Below are 24,483 nucleotides of genomic sequence, written 5' to 3'. Positions count from 1 at the left end.
ACTTTTGCCAGGTGAAGGGAGCCGATTCAGTCAAACGGTTTTTATTCTGATTTTTGTCTGCACGTTGATATGCAATGACTGCACCACCAAGTGGCCCATGCGACACCAAGCCAAAGCCTGTTACGCGCGGCACCCAGCAGAAAGCAGCCCTCCTCCCACCCAACCAACCGAGGGGCGCTGCCGCATGACGCGCGGAGCGATTAACCGAACCGGTCGCGAGCATGCAGGAAAGATAGATGTTAGGCTAATATTCGAGGAAAATTAGAGCTAAACACAAATAAACTAGAGCAATTATAGCTAAGCAAGCAAATATTACCAAAATCAGAAACAAGACAAAACTAAAATGAAACTAACTACGGGAGAGCTAGGCTGGCATAAGAGATTTAAGAAGAGGAAGGGAGTTAGTTGAGGATATAATGTTGTAGAGGGAATTATAATCCGAGCATAAAACCCTAAAGGGTTCGTGTGAGGCATAATTCGATCTACATAGTGGAAGGAACAAAGGAATAAAGTTTCTAGTGTGTCTAATGGGAATCGTAAAGTTTATGCGGCTCAGCAAGTCAGGGCTGTCTACATCTCCCTTGATCAATTTGTGCATAAAAATGACACAAAGCATTTTTCTGCGATTAACTAAGGAGGGCTGGTTTATTAGAAGGAGTCTACAACGGTAGGAATTGTTTCTTTTTGATGTAATATTTCAGATAGAATTAAGCTAGTTTAGTCAGTAAAAGATTCAGAAATCTGTTGGCGATTAATAATAAATAAATAATCAGTCAATCGCTTCCCACTCGAACTCCCACTCGTACACCCACTTCCAGTAGCTTTTTAATCGCATTATTTATTATTATTCTTGTGTAATGGAAATGCCGAGCATTAGACTCATTTAAGTCTCTCTCTCACTCTCCTCCAATTAGTGAAGGTAACAGCAAACTCCCCAGCAATCAGCCATCTTCCGCTTTCCACTCGACTCTTTCTCCAGCTAATCGTTTTCGCGCCTTCCCTTTTCCAGTTACTTATGTCACAGAAGCACTTTGTTGCACTTTGGATGACAAGCTGAAGAAAGTATCCAAAGAGAGCCAAATTATCGCAGCCAAGAGGCAACCAAGCGGCGCACTCCCACATGTGATCCACTCCACTCCACTCTGCACTCCACCCAAGCAGATCCATCCATGGGGCATCCATGGATTTCAATTTCAAATGCTCGCCAGCTTCGCTGTCGAACGGTGCTCCTAGCGGAAACAATGAAGCTGCTGCACATAATCTGCACTCTGCTCACCAACTGTGCCCTGGTCTGGGCAGCCAGTGAGGCAGAGGAGGACGGACGGGACTCAAGACAGAGTCCGCATAGTCCAGGATTCAAGCTGGTATCCTTTGATGCTGTGGGCAAACACATTGCCTTGGGATTGGACTACTTGTTGCCCTTCCTGGAGGTGCCCGTCAAACGCAAACGAAATGCACCACCAAGGGTAGGCGTACTCCTTCCTGATCCTGATCCTCCATTCAATCTCTACCTTTACCATCTCTTTCAGCCACTGGTCATCATCAATTCTGCGGCTGTGCTCAGCTGCGGACTCGTGGCTGCTGGCGGACTCCTCGTTGGACACTTGATTCGCAGCATGGGTCTGGACGCCGTCACCCAGGATGACTCCCCAGCTACAAGTGGAAAGCCACACCCCGACACTCTGGTGTCCAATGCCACGGCGCGTGGTCTCTCGGATCGGAGGAATCGAAGTCTCCTGCAGTTGTTTGAGAATTTTAGGCTCGTTTACCGCAACGAAACAGGAGAGCGAGTGGGTAAGTCCTTCTCCTCATTCTTGATTGGGTACAGGCATAACGTTCTCGCTTCTCCCTGTGAAAGTAGAAAGCAGCCTCCCCAGTGTACTCAGCACCGTGGAGCGAACCTATTTCAAGAACGAGATCGATCTCTCCGCTTGCCTGCTCAAGTCCATTTGTACTCTGACCTTTAAGGCAAGCGACAATGTGAGGAAGCACCAGGATCATGCCTCCGACTTGGATCACGTGCTGGATGCAGCCACCAACTGGTCTTGGATCCTCACCTGGCTGCAGCTGGACTCCACACTTCGAGAGGCCTTCGAGGCTGGCAAGGATCCCAGGCCACAGCACTGCACCTCCAAGTATCCCCACTGCAAATGGGCAGCCCCAGAAGAGCGACTGATGGATCTGCTGCAAAACAATGTCCAGTTCAAGTGATCCAAGTGATCACATCCATCCATAGGATCATCGATCCTCCACTAATCACTCTTTAATAAATAATCGCCAAATACAACCGGAAATATCCTTCTCTGCATTCGATTTGAAAGGGGAAAACCTTTTGCGGATTAGCTCTGTATCCAGACTCCACTGGACTTCTCTCTGGTAGTTTCTGTTCATTCGGTGGAATAATCCCGCTTTAGCTGTCGCTTCACTCCCGGAACCATCGTTTTCTGTTTATTATTTGTTATTCTTTCGGTAACCTTTGTCTCGTACACCTTCCTCTCTTTGGTACTCATCTGGTGCCACTTTTCGGCTGCCTTCTGCGCCAACCTCCTCTCGCAGCGAGATTTAAAGTGGCGAAGGAAATTCATGAATGGGCTGTTCGATGGGTTACTCCGTCGAGTTGGTGTCTGCTGCCTCTTCGGACTAGATGGTGCTTTTTGGGTCTTCTTTGGCCTGGCCATTGTTTGCTAATTCATAAATAGATACACGGGGAATTTCGTATTGAACTGGGAATTTCGATTGTAATCCAGATACGATTTCTAGAAATAATCTCTACTGCCGCAGAGCCAGCTTGGGAACTGAATAAATAGTTAATGAAATATACGAACAGTGGCGTGGAGTGTGTTGGGGGATCTCTAAATTAATTCCCAGCGATCTGCTACACTCGTAGTATGGGTATTCCGAGCTGAAATCAATTGGCTACGCCTTGGCTGCCCCTCCGCAACAATGTCAATGTCAGGGGAACGAGTGGAGGCTGCTGGGATTTGGCATGGATCATCAATCATTTGGGATGTGCTTATGATGTTCACCCATGATTGATAGGTGCTATCGGAGAGTTCGTTCAATGAGTGGCGATNGCATTCGATTTGAAAGGGGAAAACCTTTTGCGGATTAGCTCTGTATCCAGACTCCACTGGACTTCTCTCTGGTAGTTTCTGTTCATTCGGTGGAATAATCCCGCTTTAGCTGTCGCTTCACTCCCGGAACCATCGTTTTCTGTTTATTATTTGTTATTCTTTCGGTAACCTTTGTCTCGTACACCTTCCTCTCTTTGGTACTCATCTGGTGCCACTTTTCGGCTGCCTTCTGCGCCAACCTCCTCTCGCAGCGAGATTTAAAGTGGCGAAGGAAATTCATGAATGGGCTGTTCGATGGGTTACTCCGTCGAGTTGGTGTCTGCTGCCTCTTCGGACTAGATGGTGCTTTTTGGGTCTTCTTTGGCCTGGCCATTGTTTGCTAATTCATAAATAGATACACGGGGAATTTCGTATTGAACTGGGAATTTCGATTGTAATCCAGATACGATTTCTAGAAATAATCTCTACTGCCGCAGAGCCAACTTGGGAAATAAATAGTTCATGAAATATACGAACAGTGGTGTGGGGTGTGTTGGGGAATGAACAATACATTTTATCTCAAATATGGAGATACTTCAGCGTTACCAATCAAAAACTTTACGACACATTGTCAATGCGCCGTTTTACATATCTAATGCAACTATCCACAAAGATCTTAATATTCCAACCATTAAAGAAGAAATAAAGAAAACTAGTAAGAAATACATCGACATACTCCACAACCATGAAAATAATTTAGCCTTAAGTCTATTAGACATTAGCTTAACAGTAATAAGACTGAAAAGATACCACATTCTCGATCTCCCCGATAGATAAATCCAACAAACTGAAAGAATGTTACATATAATACAAATAAATAATAATATTTCTGTTAATTTAATATTAATTATACAATTTACTTATTGTTTAAATAAACAGATTGTAAATATAAAGAGAGAGGGAAAAAAAACAAAAATTGTATCTAGACTTCAGAAGCCGGTTGTCCTTCAATATCTTTCCCCAAATATCTCTGCCGTTTGGTACACCTAGAGTGCAGATCCTAAACGTGTGCTTTGAAGCTGTATTCAAGTAGCTTGTGCTTGTGCATTACTCCACTTCCCTATTGGCAAGCTATTGGTAATTATGTTATACTTACACCAGTGACTAGTGGGTTAATTCTTAATAAAAATTCATACCACACTGAGGTTTTGTAGTTTATGCATTTATTTTTATAATATGATGAAATCAATTCGGAAATCAATCTCTCAAAATGAATTCTATGACACTTTTGGTTATACAAATGGATTTTAAAAAGTTTCTTTTTTTTTTTTTTGGGTATTTTGTTTTGTTTTGTGTACATAATTCTCGTTTAACTAAGGGAAAAGAAGACATGCGACATAAAATTAGCATCAGATTGGATATATTTATATCCAATATATATTTTTGAATATAATCAAATTGGTATATGCATGTACATACATATGTATTTATGGGTATAAGTTTAAGTAAATTGTCAGCCAATTTCATGCATCCATTTATTTATTTATTTATGTATGTAGATAGTTATAGATCAGTTGTCGGCGCCTTTTTTGAAATCGAAATACAAAGTGAAGACGACATGACAGTAGTACAAGTATAAAAAATATGTTTCTCCTCGTTTTTTTCACGGTTTCATCTATTACTTCTGGTTTATATCAAAATATACATATGTATGTATGTATTAAAGGATGTATTTATGTATGTATATGTGGTAGAATCGACATTCATCGATCTACATACATATATCCGCAACCTGGCCAGCAGTGTGTGTGTTTTATTTTATTGTTAGACTTATAATTTGATTTGTTTTGATTGAATGTTTAGGTGGAAACAGGAAGAGGCAACAAGAGTGCTAAAATTGTTTTGGAAAAATCTTCAATGCATATCTCTCCTCTCTATTTAGGTATATTTCTTTTGATTACAAAAATATTGTATGTATACTAGTCCCCTGCCCCTGTCTGGATTGCTTAGCGAGTTTGAACTGTTTCACGAGTTTTCATTTTATTTTTACTTTTTATTTTTCTTTTGGTTAATATTCATTCACTGATGATTATTGGAAAATATATGCATTCATATTTATGTATACGTCTGTAGATCTTCATATGGATATGTTTTGCATTTATTAGTTAATTTTCTAGTTTATTTTTGTTTTTGTTTTTTGTATTTGGATCTAGTCTGTGTGGATTTAGTTTTGGAATGAAGTTATGTTTGGGAATAAAAAAATTATATGTATACATACGATGATGAATGCTGAAGGCAGAATCAGGAATTGGAATCGGTAATAAGTGTGCCATTTATATGTTTTTTTTTCTTTTCGGAACTATGGTACATAGAAATATAGAAAAGTTTACAAAAACTATAAGGTATCTGAAATCGGTTTTGCGAATCGAATTTCTGGCATAAGCAGCATTCCTTCTTAGTCTCTAGGGTAAGTAAATGGATTTATTATTGCTAGAATATATGTATAATTATGTATTTATAATGTATATATATGTATGTATGGATCATGGGTTCATGGTTATTTCTCTTTCTTGTTCTCATTCTCTCTTGTTGCCATTGATTTATTAAGATACATATTTAAAATTGTATATTGTATTTCTCCTCTCTCACTTCCTCACTCTCTCACATGTTTTCTTTTTGTTTGTTTGTTAAATTTTATTTTAAATATCACGGCATTCAGCTGAGGTTTGATCTGATCTATTTATTACTGTTCTATATATTGTATTCTTTGTTTCCAAACATTTTTGTTTCATTTTCGTTTTGTTGCTTTTGCATTTAACATAACATAACTTTTGCATAACAAAAAAAATATAGAAAAAAGTATATGCGCGGGGGGAGGTTTCTCCGGCTAAATAATGGGACTATAAAAGACGCCGCGGAAACTAGACACACATTAGACACCGATAAAGATACAGATACAAAGATACCGATAAAGATACCGTTACAGTTACACAAAAGGTTTCACAACGTTAAAATGGGCTAAACGGGGTCTGTTTAGGGCTCCTCGACTGCATTGGGCTGCAGGATCTGTGCACAGAGGCGCCGCAGGTAAAAGTTGCTACCAATACGGCCACCGACCTCCGTCCTGTGCAGCAGTCGTCGCTGGGCGGTCGGCCTCTGCATTAACTCTCACAAATTCTGTCTGCGCTTCGATCTCTCCTCTACAGTGTCAGCCAACGGCTCACTGTCGCCCTCGTCCACCGCATCCAGATCGACTTCTACCTCAAGCTCGGTGACTGGTTGCGGTCCAGCTGCAGCTCTAGCGGCCAGACCACTGCTCACCGCCGTACTCTCGCTGAAATGCATCAGATTGGTGTCCATCAGGCCCAGGCCGTTGGTGAGGCTGAGTGGCGGCGAGGACTGTGACGGCGGTCCCTCCAACGACAGGCGACTGTTGGTGCTAATGCTGCTCATGCTCAGCTGATCGTCAAACACCTCGATGTTCACCACTGTCGACAGTTCGCCGCCATCATAGGCCACCTGGGTCACCTGGGTGGGCTTTGGGGGCGGCTGATCGAAGTCAGCTACAGGCTCCTGCGATTTTTGGGATTTATAATGATTTACCATGGGAATGGGATTTAAATTGGGATTTATATTGTTGTGTTTCTTGTTGCCTGGCGAGAAGATTATATTGTTGTTGTTGTTGTTATTGTTGTGTGACGACAATCCATCCAGTTGATCCTTGGTAAAGTAATTGCCTGTGAAATAATGTAAAGAAATGTTCGAATTCGATTAGCGCCAGGATACATATTTCTAGAAAAATCGTATATTAATCTCCCAAGTTTCGCAGTTTCCCAGAAAAAATTCCTCATTGGCCGTTTTGGTTGTTGTTTTTAACTAAAATTGCATTTATTTAATCATACATTAATTCATTAAATTAAATTTGAGTGTTTAGCGATTCCACCTTGCTCTCCATCCATTTTCCACCAACTCCAACTCTACTCTCTCCTCTCTTACTGTTACTCTCACAATCGTAAATCATAAATACTGCCAGTTAGATTTGATATAAATTTCTCTTCTTTTTTCTTCATACAATACGATCGATATATGTACATAAAGACAACAAATTAATTTATTTCCCTTCTTTTTTACAGACAAACAAAAAAATTAAACACAATAAAAATAAAAACGAGAAGGGACGTGTGAGACGCTTCTTACGCGTCACAACTTTTATACCCGGCCCTCAGTACTACATCTCCAGCGGTGTTTTGTCAAATTTTAAATTTTTTCTTCAACTGTCATCTCCATCTACAACACTTCTCACACCAACACGCTCCTTTAGCTCGCCGCCCTTCCCTAGACCCACACACTGCAGACTCGCGGCAGTGGCAGAGGCAGCGCCCGCACTCAAAAAAATATATATATAAGCTGCGGGACGGGGTGGGTTAAAAGTCGGCAGAGGCAGCGGCAGAGGGACGGTAGAGGCAGGGGCCGAGTGAAGAAAAATCAGAGTGTGAATGAGAGAATGTGAAAAGAACAACAAAAGCTGCGGGACAGGGTGGGTTTAGCCACTGCAAATTAATTTCTTCATTGTGGCCATAATAATGATCCAATCGGATTGGTGATCTGATAGATATGGCCATTCCCTACGGAATGGCGTTTTTACTTTTCTTTTATCTTCAAAATTGTAGATTTGGGAGGTTTTCGCCCTTTTGCGGAGGCGGAAGGGGGCGTGGCTCATTTTTGAAATACACTTGTAACAGTGTGTGTATACAGAAGTCTGCTCTAGCTTTTATGGTCTCTGAGATCCAGGACGGACAAGACGCACAAGACGGACGGACGGACGGACGGACAGACGGACGGACAGACAGACATGGCTCAATCGACTCGGCTATTGATGCTGATCAAGAATATATATACTTTATGGGGTCGGAAACGTTTCCTTCTGTGTGTTACATACTTTGTGCACAAATACAATATACCCTATTTACTCTTCGCGAGTACCGGGTATGATAAAATGAGAAAAAGTCGAACGTTTGCTATACAAAATTCAATAAATTAACACAAACAAACAAAACAAGGACACCGAATTGAGTGCGGGAGGGTTGGGGCTGTGGTAAGAAACTAAACGAAAGCTTGAACATCATGTAGGCAGAAAACTTAACGAAAGCCAATCCTTGTGGATGTGTTCCAGCAAAATATGTCTGGGAATTGTGTTCTTGGGTTGTAGCCATGGATTGGATTTACTCTCAATCTCTCTCTCTCTCACTGTCCGCATATCTCGCTCTCAAAATTACACATTAAATGGGCTAACATGTGTTGCCTCAAATTCATTATCTCTTCCACAAGCTTTATCGGGAGGGTTTAGGTGGGGGGGTGGGGGGCAAGGAGTATGTCAATTTCATCAATTTCCAGATGGAAATAGAGGGGGCATTATATTATAGCGTATTTATTACAATTTTGTTTTTTTTTTTTGGGCGATTTTCGTACTATTTTTCAGGATATTTAGTACTTCTTTCTATTTTGTATATACAATTTTTGTTGAGAGCATTTTTTTGCAAATTCTTTTCTGTTTCTGATTCTTGGATCATTTTAAGCCTAGGCCTCTATATATATAGCATACATATAAGTGTGTGGGTGTGGTTGTGTCTGTGTCGTGTATACATATATGTATGATTTTTGTTTTTGGTTTAAACAGTATAACTTTGCACTTAAAAATGGTAAGTAATCAATTTTTGTATGTATATATTTTGTTTTTGTTTTTGTTGCATTTCTATCCATGCTTCTTGTCCAAACGAATCCTCTACAGATGTAAATTTTCCTTTGTTTTTGGGTTTTAAATTATTTTTTACAATTCTTTTTTTGTTTTGTGTTTTTTTGTTGTTTATGTACTTTTTTATAATCACAATTTTTTTGTAGAGTTTTGTGTTTTTCTTGTGTTTTTCTTGTCGGTTTGTTGCTTTTCTGGTGATATTTTGCTGGCAAAACAGCTAAAGAATTAAGCTAGAATCTTGTATCTTTTATGGTTGGGCGGGTATCCATCCGAAGTGGGAGGGGAACGATGTACGGTGCACGGCATGCTGAAATTACTACCAACAAGGTGACGTTGTCCGCAGTGGGAAGGACCACTAACTTATTCACCACGCTCAAAAAGACAAGCGCTAGAAAGCGATAGAGATACGAGTAGTGGTCACCGAAAGAGAGTGAATTGTGGTGAAGACGTCACCTTGTACAAAGTAATTTCACCATGGAGTACGGTTCATCATCTCTCTCTCTCTCTCCCTCTCTCTCTCTCTCTTTATGTTTATTCTGAAACTCAATTTTGTGACGAAATGGCCCTTGCTGTTCGCTTGTGTGGTGGAATTTTGTTTGCTGCTGTCTTTGGATGTTGTTGTTGTAGCCACTACTTGGCTCTGGCACTGGCAATGTCTTTGACCGATAGCTGCTGATGCTGATGCTGCTGATCCTTATTCTGCTCCGTCTCAGACTGTGATGGCTGTACTGTTGCCTGCACCTCAGTTGGCTCCTGCTCCACTACCTGCACTACCTGAAGCTCCTGATGGAGGGCACTAGCACTGATACTGTTACTGTCACTGTTACCAGCACTCACACCTCTCTCCTGGCTTGCATACAAGTGCCAGAGCACAACGAGACTGAAGACGCACAGCAAACAAATCGCTAATTCTTATCTCTTGCGCCGCTTCGTCTTCTTCTTTGTGGCACTCGGCTGACTGGCCACGGCCATGCCCACAGTGGAGCCGCCATGGAGCAGACCCACAGCGGGGGAACTAGCTCCAGTCGCGGGAATGGCGGAGCTCGCAGACGCACCGCCAGAGGTAGCCGCAGTGGCCGTGGCCGTGCCTGCAGATGGGTTGGCATCCGAATGGGCTGCACCACTGACCACAATGGGACCGGCCGTCTCCACGCTACTCTCCTCCGCCGAGGAAGTGGACGATGAGGTGGCCGCCTCGATGGCTGCTATTAGATTTATTTTATGCTCCAGCTTCTTGGTCTTGAGCTTGTGCGGCGGCGATGCGGCTGTGGATGAGCTATACACGAGATTGTCATCGGATGTGGTGGCCGGGATGGGTCCCTCGCTGTCTGTTGTTGTTGCGGTGTTCGTGGTGGCAGTGGTGGCGCTGGTGGCCACGCCACTGCTCCCAAAATGGAGCAAATCCTCCGGCAGTGTTTGGCTCAACTCGTCCTCCTCCTCCTCGCCTTCTTCTTCCTCCTCCTCATCCTCGGGATCATCATCCGCATCCGCATCCGCATCCGCATCGATTGGGTCCTTCTCGGATCGTTTGGCTTTTGATTTTTTAACGGGCGAGTGCATCTCCAGCTGAGAATCGCACATACTAATGCTGATGAGCGGACGAAGTTCCTCATCTTCCGACTCCCGTTCTCTGGCACGTTCCTTCTCCTTCTCCCTTTCCCGCTCCCGCTCCCTCTCCCGTTCCTTCTGCTGCTGCTGCAGCTGAAGCTGCTTCATGCGTTTGTGCTTCTTGCTGAGCTTCTTGCTGGCCGGTTCCTCCATGAGGATAATCTCCTCGGAGCCAGATGAGTTGTTCGACGTGGATGTAGACTTTTGTAGCAAGCCCAGCGGCGACTGTTGTTGCTCATCTCCGGCCATCAGCAGCACATACGGATGGGGCTTCAGTTCCAGTTCAATTTCGGTGCCTGCCATCTGCCGCTCTCGAGCCTGCTCCTGCTCCTGCTCCTCCTCATAGTGCAGGGAACCGCAAAGGGCCAGAACAAGGTTCTTCTCGGTGAATCCTCGTGGCGGCGGCGTGATCTTGATCGGCATAATCGTCGCCGCACTCTCCTGCAGCGGACTCTCGAAATTGATCAGACTCAGCGACGCGCCACCCTCCGAGATGAGTTGCTGCTGCGTCTCATTCTGCTTCACCTCGAGCGGCTCGAGATCAGGCAGCGGTGGCAGCGACTCCATGCCACTCAAAAAGTCCTCAAAGTTATCTTTGGCTGCACGGGGGGGCTTTGCCAGTGGGCCAGTGGTCTTCTCTGGGCTGCTGGGTTTACTCTGCTTCTTGCCCAATGTGGGATAATCCTGCTGCACCGCTGACGACAGCTGCTTGGGAACGCTGCCTTCATCGCTGTCGACAACGACTCGCTTCCACGGACTGGCCTGAACCGTTGCAGAAACGATCGGCTTCTTGATGAGAGCAGCTTCCTCTATTACCTTCACCAAGTAGCTCGTCGTTGTTGCGGAAGAGATCTCGCCTGCTTTACCCTGCTTCTCTGGGTTTCGGTTATTTTCTTTTTCCTTAATTTTCTCCAGGAGTTTCTCTTTCTCCTTCTCCTTTTCGAGCTTTAGCATCTCCTGAAGTTTCTCCTTCTCTTTGAGTTTTTCTTTTTCCTGAAGTTTTAACTTTTCGAGACGCAGCTTCTCCATTTCCTTTTCTTTCTCTTTTTCCAGCTTTTCCTTTTCGAGTTTTTGCTTCTCCTTCTCTCGTTCTTGCAGCTGCTTTTCCTTTTCCTTTTCTAGTTTCAACTTTTCCTTCTCTTGGAGCTGCTTTTCCTTTTCCTTTTCCTTTTCGAGTTTCAGCTTCTCCTTCTCTTCGAGCCTTTCTTTTTCTTGTTTCAGCTTTTCCTTCTCTTGAAGCTGCTTCTCTTTCTCCCGTTCCTTCTCTTGGACCTGCCTTTCTTTTTCCAGCCTCAGCTTCTCTTTCTCTTTCTCCACTTCCTTTTGCTTTTCTAGCTTATGCTTCTCCTGGATAGCCTGCTTCTCCTTCTCCTTCTCCAGCTTTACCTTTTCCTTCGCTTGAAGTTTCTCCTTTTCCTTGAGCCTCTCCTTTTCCTTTTCATTCTCCCTTTCCTTGGCTTTTTCCTTCTCCCTTTCGATTGTCATGGTTTCCAGCTTTTTCTTGTCTTTTTGGAGTTCCTTCTCCAGCTCCTCCTCCACAACATCATCATCATTATTATTATCGTCATCTTCAGCCTCCTCCTCGGTATTATCCTCGCCCGTTTGCGTGGTCGTCTCCACAAGTAGACTCAATCCCTGGGCGCTGGCACTGCTCACCATGACGGCGGCAATACTGCTCTTATTGGCCAGCAAGCTATCAGCATGATCCGACTCTACCTCTGACTCGTCCTCACCCTCTTCCACGACTACAATTATTTCATCTAGATCCTGCATTTTATCCTGTGTCTGCTTCTTAAGCTTCTCCTTTGTTTCCACTTCCACGGAGGGCAGTTTCTTGTCTGCTCCTTTGTTGTTGAGGATCGTCTTCTGCTTGGGGCCTTTCTTAGATGCCTTGGCACCACCACTGCTGATGACCTTTTCCTCCTCTGTGGCGTTCCTCTGACTGCTGGCAGTTCTGCTGTTGGGCCCTCCTTTGGGCTTATTGAGATGCGAGAGCTCGGCAAATCGCTGTGCCTGGGCCGCATCTTCGGCAGCGGCCAGGGACTTGAGCTGAGATTTCTGCTGCTGCTGCTGCTGCTGCTGCGCCTTTTGGTGCTGGGATCTCTGTGACTTTTGCTTTTCTTTTTGGACAAGCACCTCGTCCACTTCCTTGGCAATGACGGGCACAATGAGCTTATTGGCCAGCACCACCGGCGGCTTGCAGTGATCATTTTCGCCACCCTTTGATCCCGGTCCCAAGCCAGCGGCAGCGGCGGCGGCCTGCTCCTCCTTGGCCAGCAACAGCTGCTGCTGATGGTTGCGCTGCTCGACCAGATCGTTGCAAAAGATGGCCACCACCGGCCGGAACAGAGCCTCGTCGCAGTTCTCATGGATGATGCTCTCCTCGGCTGCCAGCTGGCACACCACCTCGTCTAGCATGTCCGTCTGCAGCTCACCCGAGATGCCCGCATTCACATCCGTAACCGTGCCCAGCGGATTGACGATCTTCTCGATCCTGGAATGGCCGCCGCTGTAATGATGTCCACCGGTGGGATAGTCGTAGCTGCATATATTGGGCAGCACCGAGGCCAGGGCGGCCATGCTGCTGCTGCTGCTGCTACTCATGTGCTCGATCAGATGGCGTCGCTCTGCCTTTCCCAGGTCCCTTGTCCTCACATCTGATGCCGTCCGTGGCGCCTCATCGATCAAATTATCCTTATCTGGCGCCTCACCTCCTCCCACCATTTCGGGATCGTGATCAGGATCGTTTAGGTGCTCGTGCTCGGCGAGGGCGTCATAGTAGCAGACATTATCGCTGGCCGAGACGGAGGAGGAGGCTGCCTCCGCCAAAGAAGCCAATGCCGAAGAACCTGATGGTTGGCCTGTGGCACATGGTAGTGTTGGTGGTGGTGGTGGTGGTGGGTCAACAACGGTGGGGCAGGACACAACACAGAGCAGAGAAAGAGAAATAGAAGAGAAAACAAATTATGAGAAAAGCGCATTTTTTGTTTGTTTTTTCTTTGGTTCATACAGGAAACGAAAACAAAAAGCCAAAGGCGGGATTTTTAAATGCATTTTTTTTTGTTGGTTTGTTCGATTGTTCTGTGGTTTTGTTCATCGACAGTTCGATTAGTCGATAATCGCTCGAAATTTGAAAATGTTTAATTTAAAATGAAAGTCTTGAAATTTCATTTGATTTGCATTTGTTGTTGTTGTCAGTGATTTTTAATTTTTAATTTGTTTTTTTTTTTTGGATAAGCTGCGCTGTAGCATTGGTTGTCAGGGAAAAAAAAACATGGCGGAAAACACTCAAAATGAATCAAATATATTTCAAAATATTAAAAAATCTCAACAAAAAATAAAAAAAATGAATTTAAACTCAAAAATAAAACGATAATGAAATTTCGCGAAAATTTAATTGAATATTAGGTATACAAATTTGATTTTGAGGTTTTTTTTTAATTATTTAATTTTTTGTTTAGTGTACAAAACGAAACGAAAAATAATTAAACTTAAAATAGGAATATAGCTGATGGACACAATTTGTATAAGAACAAAATAAATTATATTCGAAATTATTGACTCTGTTTTTCGTGAATTTTTGGATATTGATATTTGGAATTTGTTCTTTTCTGTTCTTTTCTTTCGATTTTGTTATGACTTTGGCTTTTTATTAAAATATTCATGTATATTAAATGTGCTCTTTCATCTTAACTTTTCTCTCTCTTTCTCCATCTCTCTTTCTCTCTGTCTCTTTCGCTCACACAATCGCTCTCTACCTCTGTTTGACGTTTTGGTTTTTGTTTGCTGACTTGCACGATCACTCAAGGGAATAATTTTGTTTTTTTAATTTAAAAATTGCAGGATAAAAAAGAAGAAAGTTATTGCTAAATAAAATAAAAACAAAAAATCGCTATCTAAAGGACATTCCAAGCGGCAAGAGGAAAGAGAAAGTGAATAAAGGACAACAGTTCGTGTTGTCGTGTGGTGTGGTGTGTTGTGGTCCGGTGTGCTGTGGTGTATTGTGTGATGGATAAGAAGTGTTTCAGGTGGTAGAAAAGAAAGCAGTAGACAGAAAGAAAAAACCCTACGCGAAACAAAGTGCAAAAGACCAATGGAACCGAATCTGGGTTTCTGGGTTTCTGGTGTTCTGTCTGGAAAGAGTATTCAGTTATGTGACAAAAGAACATTCTTCTAGAAGAACTGTTGCAGGGGGCAAGGTGGAGAATAACTATAGCATTGGTGAGTGGTGCTTTGGTGGGGGCGGTAGAGGGGGCTCTGCTGTGACAAAAAGTTTGTTAGCTTAAATTTAGTTGTTCATTAAAATAGGAATATATTTAAAATGAAGTGTAAATATTTATTTTTTTTTTTTTTTTTTTTTTTTTTTTTTTGTAAAAGCTAAACAGATCACACACAGCAAAGGAAAGAAATCGTTTGTTAAAGGCTAGAGAACAGAAAAATTGCAAAAAAAAAAAACTTAAAGTTCGACAACAGCAACAACACACCAACACACGCACACAGAGAGAAAGTAATGATTGGAGAGGAGAAAGATAAAGATGGAGATGAAGATGGAGATGGAAATGAAATGGAGGATAGAAATGGAGAAGTAGAAAATGCCAAGAGGGGATTTGTAAGAGCGGTGTCAATGGATGAATTATCATCATAATTATTATAATCAACAACCAACAACCTAATGCCAATTTTGTGGTGTTTTGTTTTTTCTTTCTCATCATCAATTGAAGATTAAAAATTGATTATATTTTTTTTCTTCTACTTTTACTTGTTGACCACCAACAAAACTTATCCGGAATTAAACATTTTCATTTCGAAAGCGTTCGCTTAAAATTCAACAAAAAAAAAAGAAACGTTTGAAATTCAATTAAAAAAATGAAATAAATCAATGGGGGATTACGTAAAAAACGAGAGTTTGTTAACGATAAAATACAACGCCTTAGATGGGATGGTGTGCCTGCGGCAGAGGGGTATCCCCTCCAGCATCATTCTCCTTCAAATGTTCTTGGCTGTATCGCGGTTCATGCATTCTTATATTCCTATGGCTAGGATGAGGAGCTCAGTCTTACCCGTTTCGCGTCGCGTGGCTGCCATTGATGGCGATTCTCGCATGGCATCGGCCAGGTCCTCCTTTAGCCGTGTATCGCCATGTCCGTAGTCCGAGTCCAAATGGCCATGCCGGAAGCGATCCATCAGCTTGGGGCTCTGCTCAATGCTGCCTACGAACGCAACAGAGAGAGAGAGAGATAGTGAGAAAAGGAAAATCATAAAGGATGCTAGACACTTACTATACGAACCGGATTCGATAAGCACCGGCACTCCAGGACCACTACGACCTGCAGTGCTTCCTATGCCCGAGTTGGCTGCCAGAGAGGCGGCCGCATTCAGTGGCATATTCAGGGGACTCGAACGCTCCTTGGCTGCCACTCCAGTTGCCACGCCAGGTCCCATTGACGAGGCAGCCACCGTTGAGGGTAGCGTTGTGGTTGTTGTCTTTGTAACCCCAATCTCTACAGCCTCAGCATCCACATGGTTCAAATTTGAGCTGAGAAATTGGACAGATTAGAAGATGGTCGCCATTGTAGTTTTGTAGGTCTGGTGACATTCGCAGCACACAACATACCCGCTGGGCGTATTGTAGTTCTTGAACACAAACTGCGGCCCCATCCATAGGCGTCGGTGGGGTCCCGCATGCGTTATGATCTCGACCTGGGCTAACCAGCTCTCGGCACGTTCGTCGGGCTCATCGAACTGATGGGCACTGTCCAGCAGCAGGCTGCTATGGCGATCCTTGATCAGCCAATTGTCCAGCGCCAGCGGTGGTACGATTTCATGAGATCCATCCTTGCGTCGCCCCAGATTCCATTGCGCTCGGGCCTCCACCTCCAGTTCAATGGGCGTGTCATCACAAATCTTCTCTTTGGCAACATCTTAAAAGAATAAATCATTAGTCAGGGATATACGGAGATGAGGTGCGGTGAGGGCCGACTCACTTGAGGGTAACTTCGTGTCCAGATCGTACTGGATGAGCGCTCCATGGCCGGCCATCACGAATAGCGAGTCGACGGCCTTGCGCTGAACGCGATGCGGTGCCTCTCGTGTTGTCGTCAGCGGCTCCAGCAGCCAGGAGCGCGATTTGGCGAATATTGAGCAGACGCTCAATGGCTTCCCGCTGTCATCCGACAGCGAGGAGAGTCGCTGTCGCTGTCTCTGGCTGCTGTTGCCGCCACCGATGCCGCCACCATGGCTCCCCACACCCATACCCCCGCCGACTCCGGCCCCGACACCCACTACGCCACCAAGGCCGCCAGCCGAACCAGGCGGCGAACCAAGGGTAAAGGGCTGTCGTAGCTGAGCGAGGGGCTGGACCACCGACGGCCGCGGATAGGGGGGAAGCGTGGGATTGTGATACGGCTGCAGCGACTGAACAAATGTGGTGCTCTCCGAGTGCGAAATGGGCGAACTGGAGCGTCCATCGGACCCAAGGCCGGCACTGCGATGGAAGCGCGACAATTTGTTGACCACATGCAGTGATGTGTGCGTCCGAACGCCCATGGCGCCGCCGTATGGCGTTATGGGGAAGACGTGTGTGGTGCCGCGTAGCGTCGACACCGACGCCCAACGCGAGTCAAGCGAGAAGGCAATGTGCTGCACCTTGGCGCTCGTATCGCCCCGATGCAGCACATACAAGTGATGCACTGCCGCCAGACAGGGCCCCACCGGATGCGGTTGCACACGGAAGACATGAAAATCGTGCCCTCGTCGATCGGCCGTCAGCAGCAGCATCCCGGAGCTGTCAAACTCCATGGCTACCAATGCCTCGCTGTGGGCCACAAAATGAGCCACAATCGGATCACCGCCAGCCTGAGCGCCGCCTGTCGAGCTCAACGGTGTGCCGGTCGTGGGGCTGTAGTCCTTAACAGGATGCTGAAGCATTGAATAAAGTGTAGCATTGAATGGAATGAGTGTTTCGGACACACACTGAGTTTTGGCACACTCACCTTTACATCGATAATGGTGACCACACCAGACTGCTTGGCATCCGGACCACCGCTAGCCGAATCGAAGCTGCTGCTCTTTGAGCTGGCACCGCTGCCAGCCGTGGCCCCAGTCAAACCTGCTGCTACCTGTTCGCCCAACTCTCGCAGACCCTTGCCCAGCGATTTGGCCGCATTCAGCACAGTGGCCGTATAGCTGGGCACACCCTCGCCATCGCAGCCGCCGCCGCTGCGCTTGGAGTGCAGCAGCTTGTGCTCTGCATAGGCCAGCCAGCGTGGCCCCAGGGCAATCGGATTGGGATTGATTCTGCGAGGGTGAGATAATCAATGAAAGGCCTGGCCCATGGTAGAGGTTTTCACACTTACCCCGGACTGGGATAGCAGGTTGTGATGGTTAGGCGATCCTCCAGTGTCCGGGCATCAAAGACGGCGATCCTTTCGTGAAATGTGATGACCACAGCCGAACGGTTGGCTTGGATATCGAGCACCGCATTCTTGAATTTGATTGTCTTCACCTGAACGCCCGTCTTGAGCGACAGAAAATTGACTGCACTGAATTGAGCCACTCCAGAGGCACTGCCACCACTGCCAGAGCCGATTCCGCCGCCGCTGCCCCCACCGATGCCAGAGCCGCCACTGCCGCCGGACATAAAACCGCTGGCCGCCGCACTGCCACCATCTACGAGGGCAGCCAGGGGTCGTTTCTCGGCAAAGGCATCCACTGGCTCATCGGCCCGTCCGTTCTCATCGAGGGCTGGTGCGGTGGCCGGTGTCGGAAGAACTCGGAGGGCTGTGACGACGCCATGGCGCCAGGACAGCACCTCAACGGCCTCCCCGTTGGCGGGTATGGCCCAGACTTGCACACCCAGGCCATAGCCGAGGATGAGGAGAAGCGGCGGAGCAGCATTGCCCTCCAGTTCCCAATCATCACCAAAACGGGGATCGCTCACGTCCGCACAGGTCTCGAAGCGGGCCCAGGTGATTGTGTCCTTGGGATCCTGCACCGGCTGATTGGCCAGGGTGACATCGTTGATGAAACCAATTGCCGAGTCCAGTATCGAGCGATCCGACACCGTCTGGGGCGGCACAATGGCCGGCACAGCCTGGCCGCCACCGCGCAATCCCCCTCCACCGACACCGCCCCCGCCAACGCCGGACGGATGGCGGCGTGGCGAGTCCGCGGACATGATGTGGATGGGATTTTTGTGGTTATCGGGTCCTTCGAATTGCTACTCGTTGGTTGATTCTCCTCGAAGTGCGCTGCTCTCCACAGCTGCGGCTGTCGGTTGGCGGGTGAGTGGATGGATGGATGGGGCAGCAGGGTCAGTTGGAACTGTTGGAACCCACCTACAGAGACAGCCTGTCTGTGCAATCTCGAATAGGGAATGAGCGCTGCGCTGCCTCAGCCTCCGCGTTTGCGCTGCTGCTGCCTCTTTCAATTGCGCTTCTTTATTCCCACAGCTCCGCTGCTCTGTTTTTGCTACTGCTACTGCCACTGTTGTCGTCAACTGCAAGCAAAAAGAGAACAAAAATAAAAACATTGAATAAAATAAGAAAGAGAAAATAAAGCAACATCGCAAACCGAAGCGATTGATACCCTTCAATTAGAACTGTACTACCGTTACATTTTTGAATATGTCTGCAGCACATAACCCTCACTTATCGCTGAAACTAATAGCGAAATTTGGATTACGCAGTTGTATTTTAAGTGCAATGTTACGACATTGTGAAATTAATTGTAAAATTGTCAAATATATTAGATCAGTTAACTTGTTTCTGCTGGAAATACTTGCACTTTTTAAGCAATCCCTGCGAAACATCATAATAAGATAACCTTTTGAATAGGGTAGCACAAAATAACAGATCTATTTGCTCCCTCACACACACCTCCACACACACAAACAACTGTCTATAGCTGTTTCGTTGTGCTCTATGCATATTTCATAGTTTCTTTAGTCTTTCCTTCCACTTTGTTTCGTTTTCCCTTTGTCTCAATCAAATTGCTTTTAATCTTTGCACAGTCGCAGCCGCCCCTCCACCACCACAGCACCACCCGCGCATATCTAGCCCAGCCCTCCAGACCTTCCTCTCTTTCTCGTTACTCTCTTGCTGTGTTTCTGCTCAACCTGAGAACCGTTGGCATTTGGCGTCTGCTCTTACCAATTTATTAGCGCATTACGTGTGTCTTTTTTGTTTGTTTGTACACTATCTCTCTCGCTCTCTCTCTCTTGCGTTCTATCTCTCCTCTCCACTGCCTAACCCTTCTACACACTATTGTCAATTTCAATTCCATTGGGGCAATCCATGGGGTAAATTGAGTGCAATAAAACAAAATGTTTACATATTGCACATATGTATGTATGCAAAATAAAACACGAAAAGAAAAACACTCGACTTGCAACACACGCAAAAACAGCTTCAGGTCATCTCAGCCACAGTACCAGTTCCAGTTTAAGCTTTCAAGCTTAAATTCCAGATTTGATTTAGGAGCTGCGTTGCCACGCTCCAATTTAAGCTTCGACAAGCAATGAATGCAATAGAGAAACAAGCACGCGAAGAGAAGACAGCGATAAGCAATTATTATTCTTTTTTTTTGCTGGGCTGGGCAGCACCTGTTGGGTTTCCCGTCATAAGCAGGACTTGATAGGTAAGTGGACACTTTGCCTGCGGTTAGCTGCTGCTGCGGCTGAGGCTGCTAGGAGACCCAATCAGCAAGAGTAGCAGCAGCAAAGGAGAGCCAAAAGTATTAAGACAGAAACGAAACAAATTGCAACAGCTGTCCCACAGGAATAAATAGTAACGGCTAACGCACGTACGGGGTAGGGGGTATACCCTGCCTGGGGGCTCAGAGCGATCACTATCAATAATTATTCAAACCTTTCATTTAATTAATACCACTACACCAGATGTGTTCCCATGTACCCACGTATTTTTCTGCATGTATTTATACCTGATGTGGCTACTATAAAGATAGAGATGAGGTAATTATTTGAGGTAAAATGCTGCTCGTTAATACTCATACATATTTGAATTGGCAAATGATAAGACACGAAGTCGTGTTTGTAAAATTGAAGTCATTGAATGATTAAATGCAATACGCTTGTGCTTGCAAGAATGGCGAAATTCAAAAGTTACATACACACATACATACATATGTACTCATGTAGGCAACTGCAACCTTTTCTTTACACCTGTATTGTTAATATTTTTCTTGGGTTTTATTGGGTTAGAGGTAAAGCCCAAAACCGATCACAAAATGTTCCTCTGCAGAGTACAGGAAAGAGCATGCGGCCTGCGGTGGGTGGGTTGTGGAAGACGCGCAGTTAGCAAAACGGTGCATTCCTCAATTGGCATTGCACACGCGCAACAACAACACCAATCATGTTACGAGCAATGTCACACACACATGCAGGCACCCACAGCTGTTCACCCCCGCTAAGCTTTAAGAGTGAAAGAGAACGGGTCAGTCAGGGAGGTTCTCCTCCCATACACCACGACCATGGGCTCTCATCAGTAACGCATTTGTCTTTGTTTAGCATTAGTTCGTCACCTATTCACAAAGAGAGAGACAGTGTTTGTGTGTGTGGCTGTCTGTGCTGCAAATTTCAAGTTTCGATATCCTTGACATTCGATATCCACCTCCAGCATACGTATGTACATACATACATGCATACAATGTACCTATTTTAGGCTAAAATGCATTGCCAGAGGCAAAGGGTTAATTTTGTGCACGCAATCCACATGCTCAGGGAGAACGAGAGAGTGCAACCAATGCAGACATGTGTGTGTTCGTGTGTGTGATTGTTGGGGCCATTGTTTATATTATACATACATACATACATATCTATGAATGTATATACATTGCCAAAAGCCACTTGACAAAATCTCAACGAACAACTTTTTTTTCTTTGTTTGTTTGTTTGTTTGTGTTGACAAAGACAACCACAAAAGTACTCACACACACACTCACTTGAATTCTGCGAACAGGTGTTCCCATAAATGCAAACACACACACACACACACATCGATTGGGATACAACATTTGGCTGAGTTACATATGTATATACATACATATGTATGTAATTATTTACGAATCAGTCTTTGGGGCTGTTATATGACATATTTCGTATTATCATGATCCTTCTGGTGAGTGTCGTGGGGGTACAAACATACATACATATGTATGTCGTATCATCAGCGCTTGTATATATTTTGTATTTATATGTAAAATAATAAAAGTTCATCAACCCACAGACAGCTGTAATCGTAAATACAGATTATGGGGACATTTTCTAGGGCATTATCAGAAATAATATTGAGGGAACAGCTCCAGAAGTAGCAGACGTCCATCATTTAATTTTTAAAGAGATACGAGTAATGGATCAAAGAAACCAATACCGTAAATCCCAAATTATCATCAATACTCAACGGTTTCCGTTCGTTGGAGAGATTGGAAGTACAGAGTGAGAGGGTTTGGAGAGGAATAGCAGCATCAATGCCAGCCACCCACTCACCCAAATATTCAAAGCCTCCGTTTCACTCTCGAAAATGGTTCTTTTTGGCAAACATTCCCATTAGGCATAATCACAATCATGCTGCTCTCTTCTATCTTTTTGTACGAGTGCAGCAAGGCAATTGAGAGAGAAATGTCACTTTTAATGGAAACGTTTACGTGCGTTTTAGTTTGTAAAAATGAAACAAAATGAAAACATTATTTAGAGTCAAGCCAATGCATTTGTTTTTGCGTCTGCTCTGAATAAGTATGTACATATTTTGAAAACAAAGGAGCGAATTAGCAGAGGCAGAGGAGCAGCAGAAGAAATTATCAAAATAAGTAGGTATGAAAACCAGTGGAGAGGGAGAGCGAGTGAGAACAAGAGCGAAAACCAAAACTTGAACGCACACAGGCAGATGCACACACAAGCGCAATGCCATTCACTCAGCTGCAACGAAATGTTGTTTGCTTCACTCTCCCCCATCCAAAAATCTACCTTCTCTCTCACACCCTGCCAAAAGCTCAGCGTCGCACTGTTGGGCAAAAGCTGCATAAACTAGACACCCAGCGCGAACTACTTATTCAAAAACTGAATTATACCCAAAAACCCACTGTGCGCCAACATGTGTTCCACTATCAGTTCGTTCTGCAACATGTTCATAAACTTATTTTGAATTGTTTGTGGAACTTCGCGTTTGTTTAAAATTAGTACCCTAAAACCAGTAGTAACTAGATTTTCGAAAACTGAACGTTTTTACACTTTGGCTTGACTTATCAAACCTACAGTGCCAAAATGTGTTTCAATATCAGTCTGTTTCATATATTTTCCGTTCGTTTCCCACTGCCTTGTTGTTTGCCTAATGCGCACCAATGTTCCCCACTTCTTCTCTAACTGACCAACACTTATAGGTATGTATGAATGTATGTATGCGAGAAAAAAACAAAGAGAGAGAACGAGCGAGAGAGACGGAGTATCATTTTTTTCCCATATTGTTTGTGTTTTGATATTTCCATTTTTTGTTTTTGTTTTCGTTTGAAGACAAACAAAGTTTCCACTGCTTTTGACATTTAAATATTTCGCGAATAACTCATGTTCTCTCTTTCACAAAAACTCGCTGCCTTGTTTTCTATATCACTATTCTCTCTTTGTTTGCACAATTTACAGTTGTTGTATGTGTAGTTAAATGATTTTTAAAACAATTGCATAAAATTGTTTTCTCTGCTTTTATTTATTATTGTTGTATGATTTTCAATCGAAAATGCATATTGAGTCTTCTCCTTCTATTTTTATTATTCTTTTTGCGCCTCAACAAAAAAAAAAGGAAGAGCACACACACACACGCGCGCACACTTACCCCACTCTTCTTGCCTTTTGGTGTTCCGTTGGTCTGAATCAGCAGCCAGGCACTTGGCCGTTCTCTCTTGTTCCCCTCTATTCGCTCGTTCCCTTTCCACTTGTTCCCCGCAACAGCAACAGCAGAGCGCGCGCAAAAACAACAACACAAACAAAAATCATATGTTTTCAGTTGCTGCTTATACGCCCCGTTCCTCTGCTGTTTCCCTTGATCTGTTACTTATTTGTTGATGTTCGTTGGGGGGTGCGTTGATAGCGCAAAGAGAAGAGACGATGGTGGCTCTTTGTTGGTCTTGTTGTGTTTGTTATCTTCCGTTATTGCAGGCGGCAGGGGCAACAAAAATCCAAAACTGCGTCTTTAGATTTTTTTTTTTGGGTGCTGCAGAGTGGGGAGTGCCTGCGTCACTAACGACACGCCCACCGTAAAATGCTCAGTTCGTGTAAATGGGTGTGTGTGTGTGTGTGTGTGGGAGGAAAACACACACAAATGTGATCTTTCTTCTGTTATTGAGCGCAGACAGAAGTCAAGCTTAGAAACAAACTTTCAACTGCAAAGAGCTTGAAGTTTTTTAAATTGTGTCAAAATCGTTGTTGTCGTCGCTGTCGCTGCCACTGCCGCCGTCGACGCAGAGCCCAATTGCTCGCTCGCTTGCACACACGCGTAGCCTCGCACTATGGCTTTCTAGCTATCCTGCTCGTGCACACTCGCACACACACACACACACACGCAGCGGTTGCGTCGTACGTTTTTCGTTTATGATTTTTTGTTGTTGCTGCCTCAGCTGCTGCTGCTGCTGTTGTTGTTTCTGCTTCTGTGGCTTTTGCTATTGCTGTTTCTTTCTAGCACACAAATTAACTGCGACATTAAATCTGTACTTTTGGTTGTTGCGTTTTCTTTGCGGGGCTATTCTGTTGCTTTGCCTTGTTTACGTTGTTCGTTATGCCGTTATTTATCGATTTCACTTCTGCGTTGTGCTGCTGCTGCATCAACAACACAATAAAAAATCCTCCAAACAAAAACAAAAAAAATTATCCTTTACTTATGCAAAATATATATTATGTACATATATTTGGCCAGCCTTTCTGCTCTTCCACGAATACTCGTCTTATAGTTTTGTGTAACCTCTTTTGCACTTTACACAATTTATGTTATTATTTTGGTTTGGTCTGCAGCTCTGTCGCTGTCGCTGTCGTCGTCGTCTGTGGGACGGCAGCGGACCTATCGATAAAAT

General features: G+C 44.7%; 2 protein-coding genes across 4 annotated transcripts; one reads left to right on the top strand and one right to left on the bottom strand.

Moving 5' to 3' along the window:
• The first annotated feature begins 1,237 nt into the window (after positions 1 to 1,237).
• LOC117590547 lies at positions 1,238 to 2,211 on the top strand. Its single transcript, XM_034283276.1, has 3 exons — positions 1,238 to 1,466; positions 1,530 to 1,794; positions 1,862 to 2,211. The coding sequence occupies exons 1-3, from the start codon at positions 1,242 to 1,244 to the stop codon at positions 2,209 to 2,211; spliced, it is 840 nt and encodes a 279-aa protein (XP_034139167.1). The 5' UTR covers positions 1,238 to 1,241.
• Positions 2,212 to 4,394: 2,183 nt separating this feature from the next.
• On the bottom strand, positions 4,395 to 24,444 carry LOC117590514 (breast carcinoma-amplified sequence 3 homolog). Of its 3 annotated transcripts, none has more exons than XR_004574301.1 (9): positions 23,253 to 24,440; positions 17,769 to 18,910; positions 17,406 to 17,709; positions 16,398 to 17,331; positions 16,028 to 16,334; positions 15,693 to 15,949; positions 15,474 to 15,623; positions 9,259 to 13,274; positions 8,953 to 9,193 (listed from the first exon to the last, which is right to left on the bottom strand). XR_004574301.1 is itself a non-coding variant. In XM_034283205.1 (9 exons), exons 3-9 carry the CDS (start codon positions 18,587 to 18,589, stop codon positions 9,718 to 9,720), a joined length of 6,330 nt encoding a protein of 2,109 aa, XP_034139096.1. In that variant the 5' UTR covers positions 18,590 to 18,910; positions 23,253 to 24,232; positions 24,316 to 24,444; the 3' UTR covers positions 8,953 to 9,717. The 3 variants fall into 3 exon arrangements, 2 of the variants coding, with proteins under 2 accessions (XP_034139097.1, XP_034139096.1); XM_034283205.1 differs by having other exon boundaries at positions 8,953 to 13,274; positions 23,253 to 24,232; positions 24,316 to 24,444; XM_034283206.1 differs by lacking the exons at positions 8,953 to 9,193; positions 9,259 to 13,274 and adding an exon at positions 4,395 to 6,790 and having other exon boundaries at positions 23,253 to 24,435.
• Positions 24,445 to 24,483: the final 39 nt, after the last annotated feature.

This window comes from Drosophila guanche, unplaced genomic scaffold (assembly GCF_900245975.1).
Source record: "Drosophila guanche unplaced genomic scaffold, DGUA_6, whole genome shotgun sequence".
Lineage (NCBI taxonomy): Eukaryota > Metazoa > Arthropoda > Insecta > Diptera > Drosophilidae > Drosophila > Drosophila guanche.
The sequence above is the reverse complement of the archived record's forward strand: the minus strand, read 5'-3'. Positions and strand labels throughout refer to the sequence as shown.

Bases quoted from the DNA above. Each gene is read 5' to 3' on its own strand.
- LOC117590547 (XM_034283276.1), top strand. From the start codon at position 1,242: ATGAAGCTGCTGCACATAATCTGCACTCTGCTCACCAACTGTGCCCTG. The intron at 1,467-1,529 runs GTAGGCGTACTC...CATCTCTTTCAG, and splicing joins AACGAAATGCACCACCAAGG to CCACTGGTCATCATCAATTC. The intron at 1,795-1,861 runs GTAAGTCCTTCT...CTGTGAAAGTAG, and splicing joins CGAAACAGGAGAGCGAGTGG to AAAGCAGCCTCCCCAGTGTA.
- LOC117590514 (XM_034283205.1), bottom strand. From the start codon at position 18,589: ATGTCCGCGGACTCGCCACGCCGCCATCCGTCCGGCGTTGGCGGGGGC. The intron at 15,950-16,027 runs GTATGTTGTGTG...CCAATTTCTCAG, and splicing joins AACTACAATACGCCCAGCGG to CTCAAATTTGAACCATGTGG. The intron at 15,624-15,692 runs GTAAGTGTCTAG...TTGCGTTCGTAG, and splicing joins TATCGAATCCGGTTCGTATA to GCAGCATTGAGCAGAGCCCC.